This window comes from Microcaecilia unicolor, chromosome 3, assembly GCF_901765095.1.
Source record: "Microcaecilia unicolor chromosome 3, aMicUni1.1, whole genome shotgun sequence".
In the NCBI taxonomy this organism is placed as follows: Eukaryota; Metazoa; Chordata; class Amphibia; order Gymnophiona; family Siphonopidae; genus Microcaecilia; species Microcaecilia unicolor.
Genome location: NC_044033.1, coordinates 331,415,569 through 331,443,045, shown reverse-complemented (window position 1 = coordinate 331,443,045; position 27,477 = coordinate 331,415,569). Strand labels below are relative to the sequence as shown.

General features: G+C 47.5%; 1 protein-coding gene across 1 annotated transcript in view; it reads right to left on the bottom strand.

The window, feature by feature from the left end:
* The window catches only part of LOC115464699 (synaptotagmin-like protein 3), a 66,938-nt gene that overhangs the window by 32,092 nt on the left and 7,369 nt on the right, over positions 1-27,477 (bottom strand). Inside the window, exons 2-3 of the mRNA XM_030195060.1 lie at positions 24,763-24,978; positions 6,220-6,284 (exon numbers count right to left, since the gene is read on the bottom strand). Of these exons, the coding sequence (XP_030050920.1) occupies positions 6,220-6,284; positions 24,763-24,978 (281 nt within the window). The remainder of the gene's footprint in view (positions 1-6,219; positions 6,285-24,762; positions 24,979-27,477) is intronic.

Below are 27,477 nucleotides of genomic sequence, written 5' to 3'. Positions count from 1 at the left end.
GCATCCGACGCCAGTCTGCCGTGGGCCTGAAGCCTGGAACAGAACTGAGGGACCTTGTGGTTCACTTGAGATGCGAAGAGATCCACCAGGGGGGTGCCCCACGCCTGGAAGATCTGTCGCACCACACGGGAATTGAGCGACCACTCGTGAGGTTGCATAATCCTGCTCAACCTGTCGGCCAGACTGTTGTTTACGCCTGCCAGATATGTGGCTTGGAGCACCATGCCTTGACGGCGAGCCCAGAGCCACATGCTGACGGCTTCCTGACACAGGGGGCGAGATCCGGTGCCCCCCTGCTTGTTGACATAGTACATGGCAACCTGATTGTCTGTCTGAATTTGGATAATTTGGTGGGACAGCCGATCTCTGAAAGCCTTCAGAGCGTTCCAGATCGCTCGCAACTCCAGAAGATTGATCTGTAGATCGCTTTCTTGGAGGGACCACCTTCCTTGGGTGTGAAGCCCATCGACATGAGCTCCCCATCCCAGGAGAGACGCATCCGTGGTCAGCACTTTTTGAGGCTGAGGAATTTGGAAGGGACGTCCCAGAGTCAAATTGGAGCAAATCGTCCACCAATACAGGGATTCGAGAAAACTCGTGGACAGGTGGATCACGTCCTCTAGACCCCCGGCGGCCTGATACCACTGGGAGGCTAGGGTCCATTGAGCAGATCTCATGTGAAGGCGGGCCATGGGAGTCACATGAACTGTGGAGGCCATGTGGCCCAGCAATCTCAACATCTGCCGAGCTGTGATCTGCTGGGACGCTCGCACCCGCGAGACGAGGGACAACAAGTTGTTGGCCCTCGCCTCTGGGAGATAGGCGCGAGCCGTCCGAGAATCCAGCAGGGCTCCGATGAATTCGAGTTTCTGCACTGGGAGAAGATGGGACTTTGGGTAATTTATCACAAACCCCAGTAGCTCCAGGAGGCGAATAGTCATCTGCATGGACTGCAGGGCTCCTGCCTCGGATGTGTTCTTCACCAGCCAATCGTCGAGATATGGGAACACGTGCACCCCCAGCCTGCGAAGCGCCGCTGCTACCACAGCTAGGCACTTTGTGAACACCCTGGGCGCAGAGGCGAGCCCAAAGGGTAGCACACAGTACTGGAAGTGGCGTGCGCCCAGCTGAAATCGCAGATACTGTCTGTGAGCTGGCAGTATCGGGATGTGTGTGTAGGCATCCTTCAAGTCCAGAGAGCATAGCCAATCGTTTTGCTGAATCATGGGGAGAAGGGTGCCCAGGGAAAGCATCCTGAACTTTTCTTTTACGAGATATTTGTTCAGGGCCCTTAGGTCTAGGATGGGACGCATCCCCCCTGTTTTCTTTTCCACAAGGAAGTACCTGGAATAGAACCCCAGCCCTTCTTGCCCGGATGGCACGGGCTCGACCGCATTGGCGCTGAGAAGGGCGGAGAGTTCCTCTGCAAGTACCTGCTTGTGCTGGAAGCTGTAGGACTGAGCTCCCGGTGGACAATTTGGAGGTTGAGAGGCCAAATTGAGGGTGTATCCTTGCCGGACTATTTGGAGAACCCACTGATCGGAGGTTATAAGAGGCCACCTTTGGTGAAAAGCTTTCAACCTCCCTCCGACAGGCAGGTCGCCCGGCACTGACACTTGGATGTCGGCTATGCTCTGCTGGAGCCAGTCAAAAGCTCGCCCCTTGCTTTTGCTGGGGAGCCGCGGGGCCTTGCTGATTCGCACGCTGCTGACGAGAGCGAGCGCGCTGGGGCTTAGCCTGGGCCGCAGGCTGTCGGGAAGGAGGATTGTACCTACGCTTGCCAGAAGTATAGGGAACAGTCTTCCTTCCCCCGAAAAATCGTCTACCTGTAGAGGTAGAAGCTGAAGGCTGCCGGCGGGCGAACTTGTCGAATGCGGTGTCCCGCTGGTGGAGAGACTCTACCACCTGCTCGACTTTTTCGCCAAAAATGTTATCCGCACGGCAAGGCAAGTCCGTAATCCGCTGCTGGATTCTATTCTCCAGGTCGGCGGCACGCAGCCATGAGAGCCTGCGCATCACCACACCTTGAGCAGCGGCCCTGGACGCAACATCAAAAGTGTCATAAACTCCTCTGGCCAGGAATTTTCTGCACGCCTTCAGCTGCCTGACCACCTCCTGAAAAGGCTTGGCTTGCTCAGGGGGAAGAGCATCAACCAAGCCCGCCAACTGCCGCACATTATTCCGCATGTGTATGCTCGTGTAGAGCTGGTAAGACTGGATCTTGGACACGAGCATAGAGGAATGGTAGGCCTTCCTCCCAAAGGAGTCTAAGGTTCTAGCGTCCTTGCCCGGGGGCGCCGAAGCATGTTCCCTAGAACTCTTAGCCTTCTTTAGGGCCAAATCCACAACTCCAGAGTCATGAGGCAACTGAGTGCGCATCAGCTCTGGGTCCCCATGGATCCGGTACTGGGACTCGATCTTCTTGGGAATGTGGGGATTAGTTAATGGTTTGGTCCAGTTCGCAAGCAATGTCTTCTTCAGGACATGGTGCAAGGGAACAGTGGACGCTTCCTTAGGTGGAGAAGGATAGTCCAGGAGCTCAAACATTTCAGCCCTGGGCTCGTCCTCCACAACCACCGGGAAGGGGATGGCCGTAGACATCTCCCGGACAAAGGAGGCAAAAGACAGACTCTCGGGAGGAGAAAGCTGTCTCTCAGGAGAGGGAGTGGGATCAGACGGAAGACCCCCAGACTCCTCGTCAGAGAAATATCTGGGATCTTCCTCTTCCTCCCACGAGGCCTCACCCTCAGTGTCAGACACAAGTTCACGGACCTGTGTCTGCAACCTCGCCCTGCTCGACTCCGTGGAACCCCGTCCACGATGGGGGCGTCGAGAGGTAGACTCCCTCGCCCGCATCGGCGAAGCTCCCTCCGCCGACGTAGTCGGGGAGCCTTCCTGGGAGGTGGCCGCGGTCGGTACCGCACGCGGTACCGACGTCGGGGACCTCAACCTGGGCGATGGGCCAGCCGGCGCCACGCTCGACGGTACCGGTGGCGCAAGCACCGCCGGTACCGGAGGGGTAGGGCGCAACAGCTCTCCCAGAATCTCTGGGAGAACGGCCCGGAGGCTCTCGTTTAGAGCGGCTGCAGAGAAAGGCTGAGAGGTCGATGCAGGCGTCGACGTCAGTACCTGTTCCGGGCGTGGAGGCTGTTCCGGGCTGTCCAGAGCGGAGCGCATCGACACCTCCTGAACAGAGGGTGAGCGGTCCTCTCGGTGCCGATGCCTGCTGGGTGCCGAATCCCTCGGCGACCCAGAGCTCTCGGTGCCGACACGGGGAGGAGACCGGTGTCGATGCTTCTTCGATTTCTTCCGAAGCATGTCACCGGAGCTCCCCGGCACCGACGAGGAGGACGTCGAATCCACTCGTCGCTTCCTCGGGGCCGAGACTGAAGAAGGTCGATCTCGGGGGGGCTGTACCGCAGGAGCCCTCAGGGTAGGCGGAGACCCACCCGAGGGCTCACCGCCACCAGCAGGGGAATGGACAGCCCTCACCTGCACTCCACCCGATGCACCACCGTCCGACGACATCAGCAGACGAGGTCCTGGTACCACCGACGTCGATGCAGCTATCCGATGTCTCGGCGCCGATGCAGAGGCCCGATGCCTCGATGCACTCGATGCAGGGGCGGCCGAGGAAGATGGTCTGGACGCTGACGACGTCGATGCACTCGAAGATCCCGGTGCCGATGCCGACGAAGAGCCCGAGAACAACACGTTCCACTGGGCTAGTCTCGCTACCTGAGTCCGCCTTTGAAGCAGGGAACACAGACTGCAGTTCTGAGGGCGGTGCTCGGCCCCCAGACACTGAAGACACGACGAGTGTCGATCAGTGAGCGAGATAACCCGGGCGCACTGGGTGCACTTCTTGAAGCCGCTGGAAGGCTTCGATGTCATGGGCGGAAAAATCACGCCGGCGAAATCAAAAGCCGAAATGGCGAAATTTGAAGCACCAAATTTAGAGGGAGAAAAAATCTCGACCGAGGCCGAAAAAAGGCCTACCCCGACGACGAAAGAAAACTTACCGGGGCAAAAAAGCTGGAAGTACGGGGAGGATTTACACGAAACCCGGCGGGGGGTTTCCGGAGCACTTCCCGACTAGGACAAAGCTTTCCCGAAGGAAAAAAACACGTTCAAACAAATTGGACGCGCGAGGTCGACTTTCCGGGGCTCGACACGGCGAAAACACGACCGTACCGAGTGCGGACAAAAGAAGACTGGCCGGCTCGAGCCGGTTTCGGGCGGGAAGACGGCCGCGCATGCGCGGTGCGCGCGGGCGCGCGAGGGCTAGCAAAGGACTTTGCTAGTGAAGTTTCCGATTGGAGGGGCTGCCGTGGACGTCACCCATCAGTGAGAACAAGCAGCCTGCTTGTCCTCGGAGAAAATGGTATTATTTTATTTTCTATATTTGTTTTATTTCTATTTGTTAATTTGTAAAGTGGTGATTGGTACTTGTAAATTTGAAAAAACTTAACATCTGCTGTCTTTATATTTTGCACAGTACTAGGGGACATTTTCTGTTTCTGTGGTGTTGCATTGTATGCAGAGTCTGGCTTCTTGGGGGTTCAGTTTAATTTTGTCTAAATATTTCTACTGTTAGTTTATATTTTATTTAAAATTTGCTATACTGCTAATGCTCACTAGCAGGTCTCAGTGTTCACAATGATTAAAACCAGTTTGTGGTTACTTATTCTATAGTGGATTAGGGTGTATCTGTGTCTGAAAACGACATGGTTTTCTGTTGGCATTGACTATGCAGGATCGACAATCTGTACTATTCTGGCTGGTTTAGTTTTAAAATAGATGTTTGATGTTCTACTGCTCACTGCATTCAGGGAACACTTGGTGGAGCAGGGCCTCTTGGCCTCGCTGTGCCACTTTCTTAATAATGCTCTTTTGCTCATCAAGAAATTGATTCTGTCCTATTGGGTGGCAGAAGATTCACCACCACCACTATTTTGGGAAGCTTGTCAGGTGCCCTTGGCCTGGATTGGCCGCTGTCGTGGACAGGATGCTGGGCTCGATGGACCATTGGTCTTTTCCCAGTGTGGCATTACTTATGTACTTATCTGCAGCTATGGTTAGTCAATATGAGGGAAATGACCTGTTTTGAACTTAGGACCTATCATCACAGCTGGCAGTCTCACTGTCTGCCACAGCTGATGATAAGAAATGCTGTGGCACAAGTTTTTACACTTGTACCATGCAACTACTTAGACAGTACACTAATTTTGCACACCATTCATTTTCAATTTGGTATTGCTCCGTTGTTAATTGTTTTATCTGAATGTTGCAATAAAATATATTTTTTAAAAACAAAACAAAAGGTGAATGTAGTCTAAGACTATTTTTGGTGGTGGCAAGTGGAGGGAGAAAGAGAATATTTGGTTGCATTCATTCAGCACCCCCAATCATTTTGAAAAGTTGGCTCCTATGCTACAAATAATAATAATGTTCATTTTTTTAACCCATGAAGAAACGTGAGGGGAAAAGCAGCCGCAGGGCAGGCAATGCGACGGAGAACAACACTGGAGGAAGGCTTCTCCTGGCAGGGTTTCGGGACCCCCGCCAGCCAAACCAGAGGCCCCGAAGCCCTGTGTCTGCTCCTCCCAAGCCTCTAAGGCTCTATGGGCCCTGCTGCAGATAACTGGAGCTAAGCTTTAGTAAACAATCCCCTAAGTAACACCGAGTGTGGGTGGCTTACCCACAAACAGTTAAGTAGGCAGGAGCCTTTGAATATTGATCCCATAATTAAAAAAAAAATAAACAGATATCTTTTATTTAAAGGGACTCCATTCCATTCTCTCTCTCTGTCTCCCTTATTTCACTCCCTTCACCAACACCCTCTTTTCACTCAACTTGCCACAACTTGCTTAGATGCAATAAATGTTTTTAGCTATTAATCTGGTCTATTTAGGATTTGCCAGTAGCTCTTTTGAGCGAGTCTACTGAAAACAGGAGGGAGGAGCAAAACTCTGTGTCAGACACATTTTATAGTGCAAATAATATCACAAAATTATCTGGTATTTATCTACCCTTGTTAATGTCATCTTAATCAAGAAGACTATTTAGCACTGGTGCCCATGCTCTTTAACATCCAACCTCAACTGCAATCCAGCATCACTTCAGTGTCTTTACAAGAAAGAGTTGTGTACAACTTTGCATGAAATTGGAGCAATAAATCCACATAACTATCCAGTGCATCATTAAGAAGATTTCTACCTGAAAGAGAAAACTTCTTTGCTCGCTCCTCAAAGAACCAGTCACCAGTTTTTATTTTCACTTCCCTGAAGACAAAACAACAAATCAGTTATGAGGACACACATATACACATATGAATGTTTTAAAGATAAATATTTGTATTAACAGTAGTGTATAGATGTGTATTTCTACCAAGTAGAATCAAAAAGAACCCTGTTCAGCCAACAAATGCTTCCTGAAGTGCTTTTACTAAGGTGCACTGAAAAATGGCCTGCACTAGTGTAGGCACGTGTTTTGGGCGCACGCTGATCCATTTTTCAGCGCGCCTGTCAAAAAATGCCTTTTTTTTTAAATTTTTGCTGAAAATAGACGTGCGGCAAAATAAAAATTGGCATACGTCCATTTTGGGTCTCAGACCTTACTGCCAGCCATTGACTTAGCGGTAAGGTCTCTCGCGTTAACCATGCGGTAATCACCTACAAACATCAAAACGGAGTTACCGCCCAAATTTTGCCTGATGCCAGAAAATAAAATATATTTTCTGGTGCACGTAGCGGACATGTGTCAAAAATGAAATTACTGCACGGGCCAAGCGGTAACTCAGAATCAACACATGTTGGGCGCGTGTAGGCACCTACGCGCCTTAGTAAAAGGGCCCCTATATCTACAAAAAGAATAAAAAATAATTGAACATTAAAGCTGTGTTTCTCCACAAATTCGGCACTGGCTGCTCTTTAAACACCACTATTTATACTATTCTCCAAGGGCTCTATGGAGAGGCTGAGGCAAAGATTTCCCTCCTAAACATAAAACTCAGAGAAAGATATTGGGGTGCTTCAACTAACTTTACCAATGATTTGTGCAGAATAAATACTACTTTGAGAGCATCATTCTTTCCTGGTATTGTACTGCATTAGGGAAACACTGTACAGCAGTAGTCTCTGCTAATTTTTAATACAAGTGTGCAGCCCAAATATTTTTGTTTCACATCATATTCTGTGTTGTTTACAGGAACTTTCATTTTTTTTCATTATAGGAACAATATCATTAGAGCACACTGTTGGAAAGAACGTACCCTCTTTCTGCAAAAATAAAATTGCACTTCTTTCAAAAGAGTGTAACTTCTTTCTAAAAGAGGGTACACTTTTCCAATAGTATGCATATGCACACGCTATTCACACGGGCATAATGGTTTATGCTGTTTGATTTATGGTTTTACTATACCACATACACACACTATAAAGTAAAAGCGTACCCTCTTTCAAAAAGTGTGCACACTCTTCCAAAGTAGGGTACACTCTTTATGAATACTGTGAAGATATGTGTACTCTTTGTGCGCACCCTTTTGATAGAGGGAGCACTCTCAGAAAAATGCGTATCATTAACGATACAAGAAAACAAATGTTGTGGTTTTATTTCCTGTTTCAGGCAGAAAGCAACACAAAACATGGGAAATGTCATTTCCCAATCATTTCAAACAGGACCAAGACACCAACCAGTGTGTATGCCATTGACATCCAATACCACTGGTCTGTCTCTCTCTCTCTCCTTCTCTCTCTCACTGTCAAAACCCCACCAAATCATCTATGCTGTATCTGTCAACCACTAGTCTCTCCCTCTCAACTCCCCCCCCCCCCCTTGGTCTGACCCTTTTCTCTCTCTCGGGGAAACTGTATGTTACACATGTAACTGCCACATTTAGTCACTTGCACTTATACTAGCTATATAGCACCTTGGTTCCTTTATAGAATAGGCTTCAACATGCACCCTTGAGGCATCAAAATGGAATTGGAAATCTGGGAAGTCAGGGAGGGGTCAGAAGAGTGTTCAGGAGATTGGAAATGTATCATAGCGGGTCTGGGAAGTTTTGCAACTAAAGAATCCACCAGGCAAAAAAAAATACCAATCAGAATGACAACAGGGGGGTCACGTGATGGCAGGAACCTAGACGGACATCCCGCGGCTGCTCTCCTCTGCCACGCTAATAAAACGGCATTTTATTGCACTTTCTGCCCCGATTCAACCCCTAAATTAATAAGAAAAAGTCAGCGGACAGCACTAGGAAGAGTTAGCGCAGACGATCCAGCGGCGTGGTGCGGCAAGCAGGTAATGCCGGCAAAGACCCCGCGAACACAGAAAGGGCGCAGATCGCAAAGCACGGTCAACATGGCGACTGGAAAGGAGAAGGGGGAAGAAACAGCGAGTTCAGATCCTCCGGTGGTTGCTTTGCAAGCAGCGGCAATCCAAGAAATAATGAAGCACATGGCTGCAGTGCTGGATGATAAGCTGTCCACGCTACATGCCTTTATGGACGACTTAAAAGAAAATATGGCGGCACAGAGTACCCGAATACAGCTTGCAGAGGAGCGGATCTCTCACCAAGATGCGGTGAGTGGAATTGAAGCTCAGCTGGCGGTCATGGAAAAAAGATGCAAAGTGCTAGAGGACAGGGTAGAGGATCAGGAAAATAGGAGTAGGCACAACAACATTCAGTTGGTAGGAGTGCCAGAGACTGTGAAAGAGAAGGAGATCTGGGAATTAGTGGAAACGTGGCTACCAAAAGAGCTGGGCCTAGAGTTGGAGGGACAGCGACTGAAGGCGGAACGGGTGCATCGAGTGGGTGCCCTGAAAGACCAGAACAGCAGGCCGCGCCCTGTGATCGCCCGAATCTTCAACTATGCTGACAAGGCGAGATTGATGGAAAAATATCGTCAGAAAAGAAAGCTGGAGTACCAGGGAGCCGCAGTGCTGTTATTCCCAGACTTCTCGCCGAAAGTATCGGAGCTCCAAAAGCGCCTGTCTCCATTTTGCTCCCAGCTTTTTCACAAAGGGATCAAGCTCTCACTACAATACCCAGCAAAGGTGAGAGTGCTGCATGAGGGGCAAGTCCTGTTTATGGAGAAACCAGAGGAGCTTCAATCGTTTGTAGACCGACTGAAGTGAGCTGGGGCCATGCCAGGGGACTTAAGCCGGCAGTGGATAAAACTGTGTATCAGAACATTTGATATGTTTTAAGGACAGTGAATCAGGAGATGAGCACGTGGCTCCATAATGCGAGGACTGCACTGCTTGTTTTATGACCTTGTGACCAGACCACTCCTCACATACGGTGGACAACTTCCCCTGGAGGGTACTGGTGCAGCAGGGTTATGAGATTGTGAGTGTTAAGGAAGAGGCATCTGAGGCTTGGCGGTAATGCAGACGGAAGAAACTCACATATTAACTGCGGAGCTGAGACTGTGTCTTTGAGCCTGCTACTTTGGAGACTGCGGGGATGCTAGTGAAGACCGCTGCAGGCTTGAGGAGAGTACCCATAGCTCACCCACACAGAGCATGTCTGCATCCTTTTTTGTTTCTCCCTTTTTCTTTTGAGCATAGTTATGCGGATAATTAACTATTTGTATTCATTTAGCCTCGCAGGTAATGCTGTAGTAAACTAAAGAGGAGGCAGCAATACAGCGGGTATTCTATGAGGAAATATTCTGGGTTGGGATTACTAAAGGTATACCTGTTTAAGAGGTGGGGGAGTAGTAAGAAGCAGTGGTCATGAATAACATAATGGCTGCAGCAGAGGGGGGATCGGGGAGAGGAGGAAGGAGGGGGGAGCAGCTTCCTTGGGCAGGGGTTGCAACACTGGGTGTTCTGGAGGGAAGGGGGAAGGCAGTAAAAGGGAAGGAAGGTTTGCGTGTGAGTGGGGAGAGCGGGTGGAGAGCGGATGGGGGGATGAGGGAAGGGGGCTCCTGGAGTAGGGGAGACTACAGCCTGGTGTGAAGACAGGAGTGGAAAAAGGAGAAAGCCATTCTTTGAGTGGGAGGTGGTGAGCTGGGACACTGCCTTTGGAGCTCAGGTAATCAGCAAGCCCACCAGATGCATGAAACCACATGGGTAGTTTGAGATTTGGGTCCTTGAATGTGGATGGTATTCATTCCCCTATTAAACGCTCTAAGGTTTTGTCTTATTGTGCCAGGATGAAAGTTGATGTACTTTTTATGCAGGAGACACATCTCACGCAACAAGAGCACAGAAAACTACAACGAGGCTGGGTGGGAGAATTAGTATCCTCGTCCTTCAACAACAGGCAACGGGGGGTTGTCATTCTGTTTCATAAAAAGCACCATGTTACCACACAAGATAGTGCAGGATCCGGAAGGTCGGTATGTTATTTGGTTGGGGGAGGTAGCGGGTCAGAGAGTAGCTCTTTGTTCTATATATGCTCCCAATATATACTCCCACTCTTTCTTCTCGGGGGTACTGGCGCAGTTGGTGTCGGTTAGCGGGTACAAGCTGGTAGTTGGGGGAGATTTTAATATTACTGCAGACCCCCTGATAGACTGCAAGCCAGCAAAACCACGTCCCCCGGCATGGAAAGATAAAGGGGTAAACTTTCTGATGAAAGAATTGGGGTTAATTGATATATGGCGCGTGATGAATCCAGAGTCCTACGATTATACGTTTTTCTCACAAGTGCATGGGGTGTATGCGAGGCTGGATTATTTATTGGTAGATTCCTCCCTTCTATCGAAGGCGCATGCGGCAGAAATAGTAGATGGGGCAGTGTCCGATCACTGTTTGGTATGGGTGGATATACAATGGAGGCAGGGCAGTGAGACCCGGATGTGGCGAATGAACCCTACCTTGTACTTGGATTTGGAATTTTGCACTTTTCTAATGTTAGCATGGGACAATTACATAAAGGACAACGATCCAGAGACAGTGAACCCTATTGTGTACTGGGAAGCGGGAAAGGCTGTACTCAGGGGACACATACTGGCGTATACAGCGAAAAAGAACAGGGAGAGAAATGAGCGCTTAGTTACCCTGTCAAACCAACTACAACAGTTAAGGGGGAGATGTGCCCGTCAGAGGGAGGGAAGTTGATGTCTTTGGTGAAATGTAGAGGGGCAAGGAAGATCATCACAAAGATAAAGTCGCCTGTAGGGGAGGTAGTGTCCACGAATGAAGGCATACAAGAGGAGTTTGTGAGATTTTATAAAGCGTTATATAATAAAGGAGAGGTAGACAGGGAGCAAAGGGAGGCATTCTTCAAGGATATTTCTCTACCACAGCTATCCAATGAGCAGAGAGACCAACTGAATGAACCGGTAGTGGGAGAAGAGGTTAGTCAGGCGATTAAACGTTGAAAGCTAGCCAAAGCGCCGGGTCCGATGGGTTAGGGCCTGAATTTTACAAGATTCTGGGAAATAAAGTCTGCTCCCCTTTTCAAGAATTATGCCATCACCTATGTATTTCTGGAAGGGCGGGAGGAGGTCTCACACATGCCCATATAGTAGTGCTTCCTAAACCTGGCAGGGATGAGGAGAAGTTGGGCTCTTATAGACCAATCTCACTCTTAAATCAAGATATTAAACTGTTTGCGAATATTATGGCAAATAGGCTGGGAAGGGTTCTGCCTGAGTTAATACACACGGACCAAGCAGGATTTGTACCAGGGAGGTATGCCTCCTCTAATATCTTGAGAGCGTTGACAGTTATGCAAAGAAAAGGAAAGGACCCCAGAGACGCAATAATTACAAGTTTAGATGCTGAGAAAGCTTTTGATAAGATCTTATGGGATTATTTGTTCTTATCTCAATTTGGCATTATGGGAGAATTTTTGGGTGGAATCCGAGCTCTATATAGCCATCCTACAGCCCAGATACTAATCAATGGGGCATTATCTCAGACTTTCTCATTGGAAAGGGGCACGCGGCAGGGCTGTCCACTCTCGCCCATGCTATTCGTACTGTCTTTAGAGCCCTTTGCTATTAAAATTCGCCAGACCAGTACAGTAGAAGGTATTAGATTGGGGTCCCAGGAAGTCAAAATTAATTTGTTCGCTGATGACTTGCTCATTTATTTAGATAATGCCTCAGCAAGTGTCCATAACCTGGTAGATTTGCTCATGCAGTTCGGATCGTTTTCAGGCTTGCAGATTAACTTCGATAAGTCGGAGGCCTTGCCGGTGTCATCCCCGTGTGCATGCAGGCAGCTGCCTAATTTTCCCTTGGCATGGTCAGAGGGTAAGCTAAAATATTTGGGAGTGTACTTACATAGAGACATGCGAGAGATTTACAAGCGGAATGTACTGGATAAGCTGGACAGCCTTAAGGCGTTGTGCCAGTGCTGGAAGGATTTGCCACTTTCCCTACTGGGTAGAGTAGCCCTTGTTAAAATGGTAATGCTACCAAAAATTCTGTATTCTTTGCAAATGTTGCCACTGTGGATTACACGCAAGGATGAGTTGTATTACAAAGGCTTCATAGGCACTTTTATCTGGGCCGGGCCTAGGGCTAGAATCAGCTTTGCCAAGCTAACCTTACCCAGAGCTAAGGGCGGTTTAAACTTTCCAGACCTCTGCCCGTATAATGTGGCAGCCTTACTTAGGTGGATCTACGAACTACATGGGAGTACTGATAGATACGCACCGAAAAACATCTGGCAAGACGAACTTCTCCCTCACTCTACATTTAATCTGATATAGAGGAGGGTGGGCAGGAAGGGAGAACTGCAGTTTTTGTTACAGCCGTTACAGAGGGCTTGGGAGTGGTGGAGAGGAAGTCTGGGGAAGGCTACAGGAGCATCTCCATTCCTGGCTGCAGTGGACAACCCTGATTTTCCAGCGGGACAAGGGGTGTCACGGTTTAAGATATGGGCAAAAAATGGGTGTCGATATGTGGGACATTTTATTACATCTGAAGAGGGGTCTTTCCCCTCGTTTGAGCAGACGCAGGCCAAGTGGAACCTAGGGAGGGCAGATTTTTTTTCCATTTCTACAGTGGAGGCACTATTGTGCCACATTGACCCCTGCGAAGTCCCGGGGGCCTGCTTTCACCCGATTGGATATGCTGTTCTGTCAGATGCCAGAATCAGCAAACAAGCTGGTGGTGTGGTATGCCCTGGGGAATGAGCAGGAGGCGGCTATTTTTTTTGCTGGCTTGGCAAGTTGGTGGGGGGAGCAGGTGGGAGAAGAGGTCACAGTGGACATGCTTTCTAATTACTTTACACTGGCTTTTAAATCAACCCCCAGTGCGAACTTGCAAGAGATGCAATTCAAGCTACTGCATGGGGCATTCATAACACGGGAAAAGGGTAAGCGCATGGGGCTATGGGAGGACAGTACATGCACGAGGTGTAAACATAGAAAGGGCACATTAATTCACACTTTCCTGGAATGCACAAAGTTAGCTCAGTTTTGGAGGAAAGTATTGGAAATGCTGGAGTGCACGCTAGGGATTCCTATAGAGTGGTCTTACAAGATCCTGTTGTTGGGGGATGAGTCTCAATTAAGTGAGCAGGGCCTGCAATATCCTCAAGTTCGGTTTGTGGGTGTAGCCCTCATGGTGGCACGTAAAACAATCCTGGCACACTGGACGCTTGAAGAGCCCCCGGTTGTCAATCTTTGGCTAGCCAGAATGAAGCAGATGGCTTACTGGGAGCAGGAGCGTTATAAGTCCTTGGGACAGAGAGGACGGGGATATGGATATGTCTGGCAGCTCTTTGAGAAGTCGTATCTTGATTCTCAGGTTTCTCCAGGAGCAGGGGAGAGAGGGGGGGAGAGAGGGGGGGGGGGAGGGGGGGGGGGGGGGGGGGGGGAAGAAAAATAAAAATGAGGTGGAAGGTTATACGTACTAATGGCTGATATGATACTTGCTCATGTGTATTTGGAACTGCAGCTCCCATGCATTTATTTACAAGTTGAGTATTTACAAGTTGAGAATTTGTTTGAAGTTGCTTATCATCCAGGATATACGAGTTGCTGTTGCTCTGGTGTCACTAGAGAGACTTCACAGACGTGTCATGTACAGTGGGGGAAATAAGTATTTGATCCCTTGCTGATTTTGTAAGTTTGCCCACTGACAAAGACATGAGCAGCCCATAATTGAAGGGTAGGTTATTGGTAACAGTGAGAGATAGCACATCACAAATTAAATCCGGAAAATCACATTGTGGAAAGTATATGAATTTATTTGCATTCTGCAGAGGGAAATAAGTATTTGATCCCCCACCAACCAGTAAGAGATCTGGCCCCTACAGACCAGGTAGATGCTCCAAATCAACTCGTTACCTGCATGACAGACAGCTGTCGGCAATGGTCACCTGTATGAAAGACACCTGTCCACAGACTCAGTGAATCAGTCAGACTCTAACCTCTACAAAATGGCCAAGAGCAAGGAGCTGTCTAAGGATGTCAGGGACAAGATCATACACCTGCACAAGGCTGGAATGGGCTACAAAACCATCAGTAAGACGCTGGGCGAGAAGGAGACAACTGTTGGTGCCATAGTAAGAAAATGGAAGAAGTACAAAATGACTGTCAATCGACAAAGATCTGGGGCTCCACGCAAAATCTCACCTCGTGGGGTATCCTTGATCATGAGGAAGGTTAGAAATCAGCCTACAACTACAAGGGGGAACTTGTCAATGATCTCAAGGCAGCTGGGACCACTGTCACCACGAAAACCATTGGTAACACATTACGACATAACGGATTGCAATCCTGCAGTGCCCGCAAGGTCCCCCTGCTCCGGAAGGCACATGTGACGGCCCGTCTGAAGTTTGCCAGTGAACACCTGGATGATGCCGAGAGTGATTGGGAGAAGGTGCTGTGGTCAGATGAGACAAAAATTGAGCTCTTTGGCATGAACTCAACTCGCCGTGTTTGGAGGAAGAGAAATGCTGCCTATGACCCAAAGAACACCGTCCCCACTGTCAAGCATGGAGGTGGAAATGTTATGTTTTGGGGGTGTTTCTCTGCTAAGGGCACAGGACTACTTCACCGCATCAATGGGAGAATGGATGGGGCCATGTACCGTACAATTCTGAGTGACAACCTCCTTCCCTCCGCCAGGGCCTTAAAAATGGGTCGTGGCTGGGTCTTCCAGCACGACAATGACCCAAAACATACAGCCAAGGCAACAAAGGAGTGGCTCAGGAAGAAGCACATTAGGGTCATGGAGTGGCCTAGCCAGTCACCAGACCTTAATCCCATTGAAAACTTATGGAGGGAGCTGAAGCTGCGAGTTGCCAAGTGACAGCCCAGAACTCTTAATGATTTAGAGATGATCTGCAAAGAGGAGTGGACCAAAATTCCTCCTGACATGTGTGCAAACCTCATCATCAACTACAGAAGACGTCTGACCGCTGTGCTTGCCAACAAGGGTTTTGCCACCAAGTATTAGGTCTTGTTTGCCAGAGGGATCAAATACTTATTTCCCTCTGCAGAATGCAAATAAATTCATATACTTTCCACAATGTGATTTTCCGGATTTAATTTGTGATGTGCTATCTCTCACTGTTACTAATAACCTACCCTTCAATTATGGGCTGCTCATGTCTTTGTCAGTGGGCAAACTTACAAAATCAGCAAGGGATCAAATACTTATTTCCCCCACTGTATGTTGCAACATACGAAAAATTTTGCCTGTTTTTGTTATATGCCTTTCATACTTTTAATAAAAATATATTAAAAAAAAAAAAAAAAAAAAAAGAACGACAACAGGAGCTGCCCTAGACACAAGATACATAAGAACTGTTCCCTCAGAATCAGTGCCAATGACGCCTAAAGATGGTTCTTATAATTTGCTTTCCATCGTAACACAGTACAGATTTACTGAAAATTGAAGCTGTTTGAATTTGAAAGGATACTCAGTGAGATCTTCCATTCTGTGGACTTCTCTTTCTGCTAGTAATGTAACCATTGTGAACTATTTTTGCTTAATTAGCATACGGCTTTTTACACATACCATCTTTTAGAAAGGAGATTCAAGGTTTATATGACAAAAGGGATCCATGAAATTAAGTATTCTATTTTGAAACAGGCCTTGCTCTTCTTGCTTATCTGATACCTCAAGACTAAAGTGAAGTTACTCAACTGTATCAGGTGTTCTCCGAGTACAGCAGGACATAAGTTCTCACATATGGGTGATGACAACAACAGAGCCCCAGTGTGGACACTGCCCAACCTTCAGTTTCTGGAAGGCTTTGGCAGGCCCGACTGTGTATGAGTGAATGCCTTCGCGCCTGCCCAACTCACGCAGCAAAATCATAAAAGGATAAAACTCCTAGGGGAGGTGGAAGAGTATATGAGAACTTCTGTCCTTCTGCCCTCAGAGAATACATGCCACAAATGAGCAACTTCGCTTTCTCCAAGAACAAACAGGACTATAGTTCTCACATATGGGAATCGCTAGCTACCAGGCTCATTGAAAACAACAAAGAGTCAATAGAGACTTGTAACGGCAAGGATAACCAGAACCAACAACAGTAACTACAAAAAATGGCCCTGTTGTGAAGGTGAAGCCTGGAACACAAAAGAATGAGCCTAGGAGAGTAGAGTTTGATTCTAGATGCCAAACAAATTCTGCAGAACTTTCTAACCAAAGTGGCTGTTGTGTCAAGTATTCTATTCAAAGCAGTAGTGAGATGTGAATGTGTGGGCTGAAGACCTGTATACCTCCCCCTTCTCTCTTTGTGGACCATACATTGCAACTTTGCAAATCTCTTCAATGAAGGCTGATGTCAAGTGGGCTACAAACACAGCCATGGCCCTGACATTGTGAGCCATGACACAACCCTATAAGCCAGCTCAGCCTGAGCATAAGTAAAATATGCAGTCTTCTAGACAAATTGGACAAAGTGCATTTACCAATGGCTGCCCCATCCTGTTTGGGTAAGAAAAAACAAAAAGCTGGATGGACTGTCTATGGGCTTTAGTCCACCCCAGATAGAAGGTTAAGGCTCACTTGCAGTTCTAGGTGTGCAGTGCACTTTTGCAAGAATGGGCATGAAGCTTTAAGAAAAATGTTGGCAGGATAACTGACTGGTTAAGATGGAACTCTGACCACCACCTTGGGAAGGAACTTAGGATGGGGTAAGGAGAACTACTCTGTTATAACGAAACTCAGTGTAAGATGGATTCACTATTAGGGCCTGCAGCTCACCAACTCTGTGAGCTGAAGTGCCCACCACAAAAAAACCTTCAGATGACAGAAATCAAATAGCTCAAAAGGGGCTTTCATTAGCTGGGTAAGGGTCACAATGAGGTCCCATGACACTATCGGAGGTTTGATGAGGGGCTTTATTGGAAACAAAACTCACATGAAACGAACTAGAGGCTGTGCAGAGATGGCCTTACCTTCTACAAGATAATAGTAAGTGCTAATTGCACTGAGGTGAATCCTTACAGAGTTGGTTTGCGACCCAGTTTCTAAGGTGTAGAAGATACTCAAGCAGTTTTTGAGTAGGGCAAGTAAAAGGATCTAGGGCCTTGCCCTTACACCAGATGGCAAACCTCCTCCATTTGAAAGTATAACATCACTTAGTGGAGTCTTTCCTGAAAGCCAGCAGGACCTTCAAAACACCTTCTGGCAGCTGAAGGGATTCAAATTCTACGCTCTCGACATCCCAGCCATGAGGGCTTGGGATTGGAGATTGGGCTGCAGGAGAGACCCCTCATTCTGCCTGAAAAGGGTCAGACAACACTCCAATCACCAAGGTTCTTCAGAGGACACCTCCAGAAGAAGAAGAAACCAAATCTGCCATGGCCAATAAGGCCTGAGGAGGATTATGGTTCCCAAGTTCTGCTTGAGCTTCAGCAGCCTTCCCTATTAGAAGGATTGAAGGATATGCATACAAAAAACCCTCCCTCCAATCAAGAAGGAAAGCATCTGAAGCTAGCCTGCCGTAAGTACTGAGCAACTGTGTTGTTGAGATAAATGGCAAAGAGATCTATTGAAGGAGTGTCTCACTATCGGAAGATCGTGCGGGCTTGGCCCATATGGAAAGACCATTTGTAGAGTTGAATCACCCTATTCTGTTCTCTCTTCTCACCAGATATTTGGCTCTGAGCACCATGCTGTAGGTGGTAGCCCACTGCCACATCCTAACTGCTTCTTGATGCGTGTAGGATCCCATACTGCCCCTGCTTGTTGAGATATTACATACTAATAGGAGCAAGCTCTTACTCTACTATTTTGATAACTGCAATGTTATAGAGGAAAAGACTTCAGACTCTCGGTCACAGCTGTTAGCACTTAAGACTAAAATAACTGACCGCTCGGCTCTGCGTGTCTGATAATCAGTTCACGCTGGCTAGAATCCTCATTAGTCATAAAAACCTCTTGCGCACCGGCTTATCAATTCTATATATTTGCTCATTGTGCGACAACTCTGAAAGTACTTAGCTGTGGTTTTGTGCTGGGGCAAATCAACCTGTCCGTGCCCGACGGCGAGCTCCCGCTTCGCTCTTTGCTTCTTAAGGAGCCGGACTAACCAACCCTTCTCAGCACCTACAAAAATACAGCAAAATATAATTAAATCAGTTATCTTCAGATAGAGGAGAGTAATCGGAAAACTCACATACTCAGGGAACGAAGGAGCACCTTCCAGGACCACCAGCTTTCTCCATTATAATTGCTCCTGCTGAACGGGAAGTATTTAAACTACTTCCTGTGCACTCTAAACCTATCATACTGCAGGGCTGAATTTAAAGGGCAATACTCTGGCATTGATCACATGAATCTTAAAGGAACGCTTTCCACTCTATTGTTTAAACCTTCTGGCATCAAGGATCTAAGTCTATCGATCCAACGCTGTTCTCTTTGTATTAGCTGACGATTGCGATCCCCCCCTCTTATATTAGCTGGAATGTGGTCCAATATTACACATCTAAGGTCTTCAAATTTATGAGAATACTCAACGCAATGTTGGACCAGGGGTGAAGGAAATCTAGGCCATCGACCATGTACCAAATGCATATTTTGTCCCCAGATGATGAGGACACAAGTGTTTCAAAATCCAGTGGATGGACGAGAGTATCAGCTTAAATATGCTACAGATTGTGAATCGAATCATGTGGAAACCTTGGGTCATCTTTGACTCTTCTCTCTCCTTCTCTGCTCATATCCAGCAGATCGCCAAGACCTGTCGTTTCTTTCTCTACAACATCCATAAAATCCGCCCCTTTCTTTCCGAGCACTCTACCAAAACCCTCATCCACACACTTGTCACCTCTCGTTTAGACTACTGCAATCTGCTTCTTGCTGGCCTCCCACTTAGTCACCTCTCCCCTCTCCAATCAGTTCAAAACTCTGCTGCCCGTCTCGTCTTCCGCCAGGGTCGCTTTACTCATACTACCCCTCTCCTCAAGTTACTTCACTGGCTCCCTATCCGTTTTCACATCCTGTTCAAACTTCTTCTACTAACCTATAAATGTACTCACTCTGCTGCTCCCCAGTATCTCTCCACACTCGTCCTTCTCTACACCCCTTCCCATGCACTCCGCTCCATGGATAAATCCTTCTTATCTGTTCCCTTCTCCACTACTGCCAACTCCAGACTTCGCGCCTTCTGTCTCGCTGCACCCTACGCCTGGAATAAACTTCCTGAGCCCCTACGTCTTGCCCCATCCTTGGCCACCTTTAAATCTAGACTGAAAGCCCACCTCTTTAACATTGCTTTTTAACTCGTAACCACTTGTAACCACTCGCCTCCACCTACCCTCCTCTCCTCCTTCCTGTACACATTAATTGATTTGATTACTTTATTTTTTGTCTATTAGATTGTAAGCTCTTTGAGCAGGGACTGTCTGTCTTCTATGTTTGTGCAGCGCTGCGCACGCCTTGTAGCGCTATAGAAATGCTAAATAGTAGTAGTAGTAGTGGTGTATATAGTGATATGCCCATGTTGTAAAGTATATGTCGGTAAAACGACACGCTCCCTGAAGAATAGATTGAGCGATCATAAGCATAATCTGAAATATTCTCGTATAGATGCCCCCCTGGTCCAACATTGCGTTGAGTATTCTCATAAATTTGAAGACCTTAGATGTGTAATATTGGACCACATTCCAGCTAATATAAGAGGGGGGGATCGCAATCGTCAGCTAATACAAAGAGAACAGCGTTGGATCGATAGACTTAGATCCTTGATGCCAGAAGGTTTAAACAATAGAGTGGAAAGCGTTCCTTTAAGATTCATGTGATCAATGCCAGAGTATTGCCCTTTAAATTCAGCCCTGCAGTATGATAGGTTTAGAGTGCACAGGAAGTAGTTTAAATACTTCCCGTTCAGCAGGAGCAATTATAATGGAGAAAGCTGGTGGTCCTGGAAGGTGCTCCTTCGTTCCCTGAGTATGTGAGTTTTCCGATTACTCTCCTCTATCTGAAGATAACTGATTTAATTATATTTTGCTGTATTGTTGTAGGTGCTGAGAAGGGTTGGTTAGTCTGGCTCCTTAAGAAGCAAAGAGCGAAGCGGGAGCTCGCCTTCGGGCGCGGACAGGTTGATTTGCCCCAGCACAAAACCACAGCTAAGTACTTTCAGAGTTGTCGCACAATGAGCAAATATATAGAATTGATAAGCCGGTGCGCAAGAGGTTTTTATGACTAATGAGGATTCTAGCCAGCGTGAACTGATTATCAGACACGCAGAGCCGAGCGGTCAGTTATTTTAGTCTTAAGTGCTAACAGCTGTGACCGAGAGTCTGAAGTCTTTTCCTCTATAACATTGCAGTTATCAAAATAGTAGAGTAAGAGCTTGCTCCTATTAGCGTTTATATAGTAGTATATTATAAGAGCAAGTACCAAAGAGATTGTCTGAGATATTACATGGCAACCTGATTGTATGAGAACAATTTGGTTCAACAGCTGTTCTGAAAACCTGTAGAGCATTTCAAATTGTACGCAACTCTTAAGAGACTGAAGCTGGGTCTAAGTGGATCAGTGTCTCTGGGTGTGAAGCCCACCTACATGAGCACCTCATCCCAGGATGAATGCCATCTGTGGTCAGAATATTTTGGGGAGGAGGAATTTGGAATGAAAGTGCCTGAGTCAAATTGGTTCAAATTGTCCACCAGAGGAGGGACTGCCACAACTCTGGATTGACCAAGATGGCATCCTTCAGATTCCCTGTGGCCTAATACCACTGGGAAGCCAGAGTCCATTGAGCACCTCACAAATGGAGGTATGCCATGGTTGTGGCATGCACAGTGGAGGACATATGGTCTATATGGTCTAAACCTCAACATCTGCTGAGCTGTGTCCTGCTGGCTGCTGCAAACCTGACAAGCAAAGCAAATGAGTGCATTTCCTCAAGCTTAAACCGTGTCTAGCAAGGCTCCAATGAACTACAGTTAATATATTGGGAACAGATGGATCTTTGGGTAGTTGATTATGAACCCTACTAGCTCTGCATTGATTCCTGAGCACCTTCCCTTGATGTGCTCTTTACCAGCCAGTCACCGAGACGAGAAATATGTGCACTCCCAGTATGTGTAGCAATGCTGCAACTACAGAAATACATTTTGTAAATACTCTTGGGGCAAGTATGAGGCCAAATGACAAAACACAAAACTGGTAGTGGTGTTTCCCTACTCAAAATCTTAGCTATATTCAAATCACAGGAATTGGGATATATCTGGATGTAGGTGTAAGCACCATTTAAGTCCAGAGAGCACAGCCAATCTTTTTCCTGCATCATGGTGAGGTGTGCCCAGGGAAATCATACTGAACTTTTCTTTGTCCAAATATTTGTTCAGGGCCCTTAGGTCTGGGATGCATGAAATCGCCCCGTCTTTTTTGACATGAGGAAGTATTTGGAATAGATTCCCTTCCCTTCATCCCCTGATTGAACGGGATCGACCACGTGGGCCTTTAAAAAGGAAGAGAGGTACTCTGTGAGCACTTCCTGAGACTGCGAGATGGAGTTTTGACATTCTTGGTGGGCAATTTGGAGGAAGTCAACGCCAACTGAGGGTGTAACACACCAAGACTATTTGAAGTACCCACCAGTCTGAGGTTAGAAGTGGCCACCTTTCTTGTAAAATAAAATTTAGCCCCCCTCTGACTGGCAAGTCATCCAGTATGGGTACATTTATGCCAGCTATGCTTTCCTAGAGCCAGTCAAAAGCTCGCCCCCTGCTTAGATTAGGAAACTGGCTGAGGTTTTTGGGTCCACTGGTACCAAGGTAGGGAGCATGGGCTGGGTGTGCTGAGAAGGGCAAGACAAGGGAGTGAACCTACACCTGTGAGAGAAGAAGGCACTCTTTCAACTTCCACCCGAGAACCTCTGAGAAGTGGAGGATGCAGAAGAAGTGGGCCGAGACAGGGACCTGATGGTATCAATTCTCTTCTCTATGAGGTCTGCCACCTTTGTCACCTTGTCCCCCCCAAAAAAGACTGCCTTCTCTACAACCCCAAAACTATTTTTTCCTGAATTGCTGGTTCAAGATCTGATTCATGCAGCCACGAGAGTGTGCGCATGCCAATATCCACATCAAAAAGCATGGGCACCACGCCGAAAGTATCAAAAGTTGCCTAAGTTATGCGTTTCTGACACTCCTGCTTATTTGCAAGCTGGCGAAGCTCTGCAGCCTGCTTGGGGGGGGGGGGGAGTTGTCTGCCAACTCGAGCACACTTCACATCAAGTTCAAGTAAATGCTCATGTAGAGCTGGTAAGACTGGATGCAAGATATGAGCAATGAGTCCTGAAACACCTCCCTTCCAAAAGTCTCCACTCCTGCTTATTTGCAAGCTGGCGAAGCTCTGCAGCCTGCTTTGGGGGGGGGGGGGGGGGGGGAGGAGTTGTCTGCCAACTCGAGCACACTTCACATCAAGTTCAAGTAAATGCTCATGTAGAGCTGGTAAGACTGGATGCAAGATATGAGCAATGAGTCCTGAAACACCTCCCTTCCAAAAGTCTCCAAAGTGCGAGCATCTCAGTCTGGAGGAGCTGAGACATGGGTCCTCAAACTTTTGAGAGCAGATTCAACCACCATGGAATAGTGTGGAAGCTGTGGGCTTCTCAAATCTGGGTGCCTTTTTTGGAACATCCTGCACAGTGAGAGGATCTCCCAATTCTGCAGGCTTAAGGATGTGAATGGACACTGTCACAGTTTCCTTAGGAAGGGAGTCATAACCAATGGTGCCGTGTTCCTAGCCGAAACCAAAGATATTTCCGGTGGGCTTGAAGTATAGGGATGTGTGAATATGCGTCAAGTTCAGAGAGCATAGCCAATCATTTTCCTGAATCACGGAAAGAAGCATGCCCAAGTCGTCCAAGACAGACATTTGGACAGTGGCTATGTCTGCTGGAGCCAGTCAAAAGCTCATCCCTTGCTTTGACTAGGGAACGGCATGAGCCTTAGGCGCATGCTGTTGACGGGAATGAGCGCACTGGGGCTGAGCAGGCTGGCAAGAAGAGGTGGTGTACCTACGCCTTCTAGATGAGGAGGCTGACGCAGAAGGCACCTGGTGGAAGAGAGAAGAGATGGTATCAGTATGTTTCTTGATTTGGTCAGCTACCTCCTCAACCTTCTCTCCAAAAAGGTTATCCCCCCCAGCATGGGGCATCCACCGACCTCTACTGAATCACTGATTCAAAGTCAGAAACACGCAGCCATGAGAGTCTGCACATTGCTATACTTTGGGCAGAGATCCTGAATGCCACATCAAAAGTGTCGCTGGCGCCCCTGGCAAAGAACTTACAATACGCCTTCTGCTGCTTGGCCAACTGGTGTACCAACTCGGCCTGCTCTGGTGAGAGAAAGTCAACCAAGTCTAGCAACCCGAGCACCCAAGTTCCATAAGGACACGCTCGTGGTGAGCTGCTAAGATTGTATACAGGACACAAGAATAGAGGCCTGGAACATCTTACTCCCAAAAGAGCCCAAGATCCTAGATTCTCTGCCTGGAGGCACCGAAGAATAGTCTCTAGAACTCCTGGCTCTTTTGAGGGTGGATTCCACCACCATGGAATGATGAGGCAACTAGGGCTTATCAAATCCAGGTGTGCTATAGATCCAGTATATAGGATCAATCTTCCTGGGCAGGACATGGACCAACAAAGGAGACTCCCAATTCCAAACAAGCACCGCCAGGAGTACCTCGTGAGAGGGATAGTCACAGACTCCCTAGGAGGATTCTCGTAGTCCAGGACATCAAGCATCTTGGCTCCGGGCTCGTCCTCCAGCTCTAAAGGAAATGGAATGGCCTCAGCCATTTCCTTCACAAAAGAGGGAAAAGAAAGGCTATCTGAAGGAGATTTTCTCCTTTCACGTGGAGGGGATGGTTCAGAGGGAACGCCATAGATCCTCTGAAAAGGATGAGCACTCCTGATCAGTGTCAGTCAAAACTCCTCATGGGAAGGCCAAGACCGAGTCTGCCTTGACTTAGAGGAACCATGTCCTCAAGAAGGGCGTCTAGGAGTCGGTTACCGCTTCAACTCTGGCGAACCTTCCACCACCAACATTGAGGGAGTACCGGCTTGGGTGGCAGTCAATACAGAAGCCGCACGCAACACCAGCGAAGGACACACCACAGGATGAGGGCCATACAGGTGTATTTTTACATGCTATATTGTTATCACTTTTGTACATAAGTTTTGCCATACTGGGACAGACCGAAGGTCCATCAAATCCAGCATCCTGTTTCAACAGTGGCCAATACAGGCCACAAGTACCTAGCAAGATCCCAACCTATATTGCTTTCTCATATTAGTAAAGCAAGAAATTCAATAAGTAATGAAAACAAGTTTGATGATCATTAAGTAAAACATGATTTTACTCACCTATGGGCATAGCAGACAGTACATTTCCAGACAAAGGTGTTCAGACATATACGACATCCAGAGCAGATGCGATGACTACATCCTTCACACACTGCACCTCTGTTCAGCATCCATCCGAGTGACTTCTGACACCGAGCACAGGATCTCTCCTGGGACTCATTATTCACATTTTTTGCTCCTTTCCAACGAAGTTGTTGGAGTTGCATTTTCAGTTTCCTGTCAAAAAAAAAAGTATGTCAAACATATACCCACACCAAAACCTTAGGGCCTTGTTTACTAAGCCGCGCTGTAGACACGCTAACATTTTGAGTGCACGCTAACACTAGAGACACCCCACAGGAATATATGGGTGTCTCTAGCATTAGCGCTCACTAAAAACGCTAGCATGCCTTAGTAAACAGGTAACTAAATATTTGGAATGGCAACAATGGAGCAAATTATATTAATTATAGAGAAGCTCATGCCCACCACATCATATACTTCCTTCCCCCCTCAATACACACAACACTTTTACATCAGCAATAAAAGACAGTAGGACAGGCTTGTCCAACCTTTATCGGGGGACACATTTTATATGTTGTAACATCTAGAGGGCCAAAACATGCACTGTCGTATTTTGCTGCATGTTTCATCAAATAGTTGCAAAATACTATGGTGCATTGTCCACTTCCAAGCCTTCACCCGGTCTCTCTCTCTCCCCCCACCCCACCAGCCTCTCACTCATATATCCCCCCTCCCCAGTCTTCATCCAGTCTCTTTACCTTCACCTGGCTTCAGCTGCAGAAGAAACAGTGGGATTCCTGCATCCCCACCGCAACACAGCTCCCTGCAAGCTTGGGCCGTGTGATGCAGAAAGTTCAAGTTGATCTTGTGAGACTTGAAGCCGCAAAACCAACCCAAACTTGCAGCCCCTTTTGGCTGAAGTTTAGAGAGAGCAGAGTTGCAGCAGGGAAGCAGGAATCCCGCTATAAGCATTACAAGAATTGCCAAGCTTCCAAGGGTCAGAAAAAAAGCACTTAGTGGGCTGGATTCTGTCCCACGGGCTGTAGAGTTGGACAAGCCTTCACTAGGACCTTCTATGCATAAAGAAACTCTTCCTTCCAGCAGTTTCAGCTATCTGGGATAACCACCACTGTAAATGATTGCGCCATTCAAAACATTCTTCTATGTGGGAGTGAATTCTGGATTCTGTTCAGGATTGGACAGAATCCCTATACAAAAATTCTTAAGTTCCAGTCCACATTCCCCAACAATGGAGTTATCCTCCTTAAAATTCAAACAAAAAATATTCAAATTGTGATCATCATCTCAGGAATAGCAAATGCTCCTTCCGCTGCCAGACACTTTGTTTAAAGCAGACAGGTAACCTATGATGACTATCGGTTGTTCCCAAACCTAGTCCTGGAGGCACCCCAGGCCAGTCAGGTTTTCAGGATATCCACAATGAATATTCATGAGAGAGATCTGCATGCAGTGGAGGCAGTGCAGCAAATCTCTCATGAAACTTCATTGTGGATATCATAAAAACCTAACTGGCTGGGGTGCCTCCAGGTTTTAGGAACCACTGCTCTATAGGATGTGGAGACCACTGTCTTGATCCTTTTTCATTTTGGGAAGCAAGGGTCACCCCAGAGCCTGCTTTCAAATAGAGCCAGACACTTTGAAAAATAACAAAACCTTGCATAAAAAGACACTCAGAACCTATATAGCAAATCTATCACAGCATAACAACCCTAACTTCCAGGACTCAAATGCAGAAACACAACTTAGGCAAAGACAATGCTACAAATATTACACTAGGCCCTAGGAGTACCAATATGCCTCCTACTGGGAAACTGGAACAAGCTGGACTGTTACAGATTTCCACACAGACACCACAAGCAGTCAAATCTCAGACAGGCTTCACCTGATATAGAACCACAAAAAATATATAAACAAAAACTGAGATGGAGACCCCCCCAAGAAAGCCAAACTCTATAAGTAGTGCAACACTAGTAAAAGATAACCAGAAATGCATTTCCTTCTGTAGTCACTACTACTACTACTACTTAGCATTTCTATAGCGCTACCAGGGTTACGCAGCGCTGTACAAGTTTAAACATGGGGAAAGACAGTCCCTGCTCAAGAGAGCTTACAATCTAAAGGTAACAAACTATGTAGTCAGTGTAGGTATCATGAATGGGGAAGGTGGTTAGGCGCCAAAAGCAAGGGAGAAGAGATGGGCTTTGAGTAAGGACTTGAAAATGGGCAGGGAGGGCGCATGGCGTATGGGCTCGGGAAGTCTGTTCCAGGCATAAGGTGATGCGAGGCAGAAGAGGCAGAGTCTGGAGTTAGCGGTGGTGGAGAAGGGTACAGATAGGAGTGATTTGTCCTGAGAGCAGAGGTTACGGGTGGGAACATAGGGGGAGAGGAGGGTAGAGAGGTAATGGGGGGCTGCAGATTGAGTGCACTTGAAGGTCAATAGGAGAAGCTTGAACTGTATACGGTAGCGGATCGGGAGCCAGTGAAGTGACTTGAGGAGAGGGGTGATACGAGAGTATCGGTTCACGCGGTAGATAAAACGTGCGGCGGAATTTTGGACAGATTGAAGGGGGGATAGGTGGCTAAGCGGGAGACCAGCGAGGAGAAGGTTGCAATAGTCAAGACGAGAGGTAACGAGCGAGTGGACGAGGGTTTGGGTGGTCTGTTCAGAGAGGAATGGGCGAATTTTGCTAA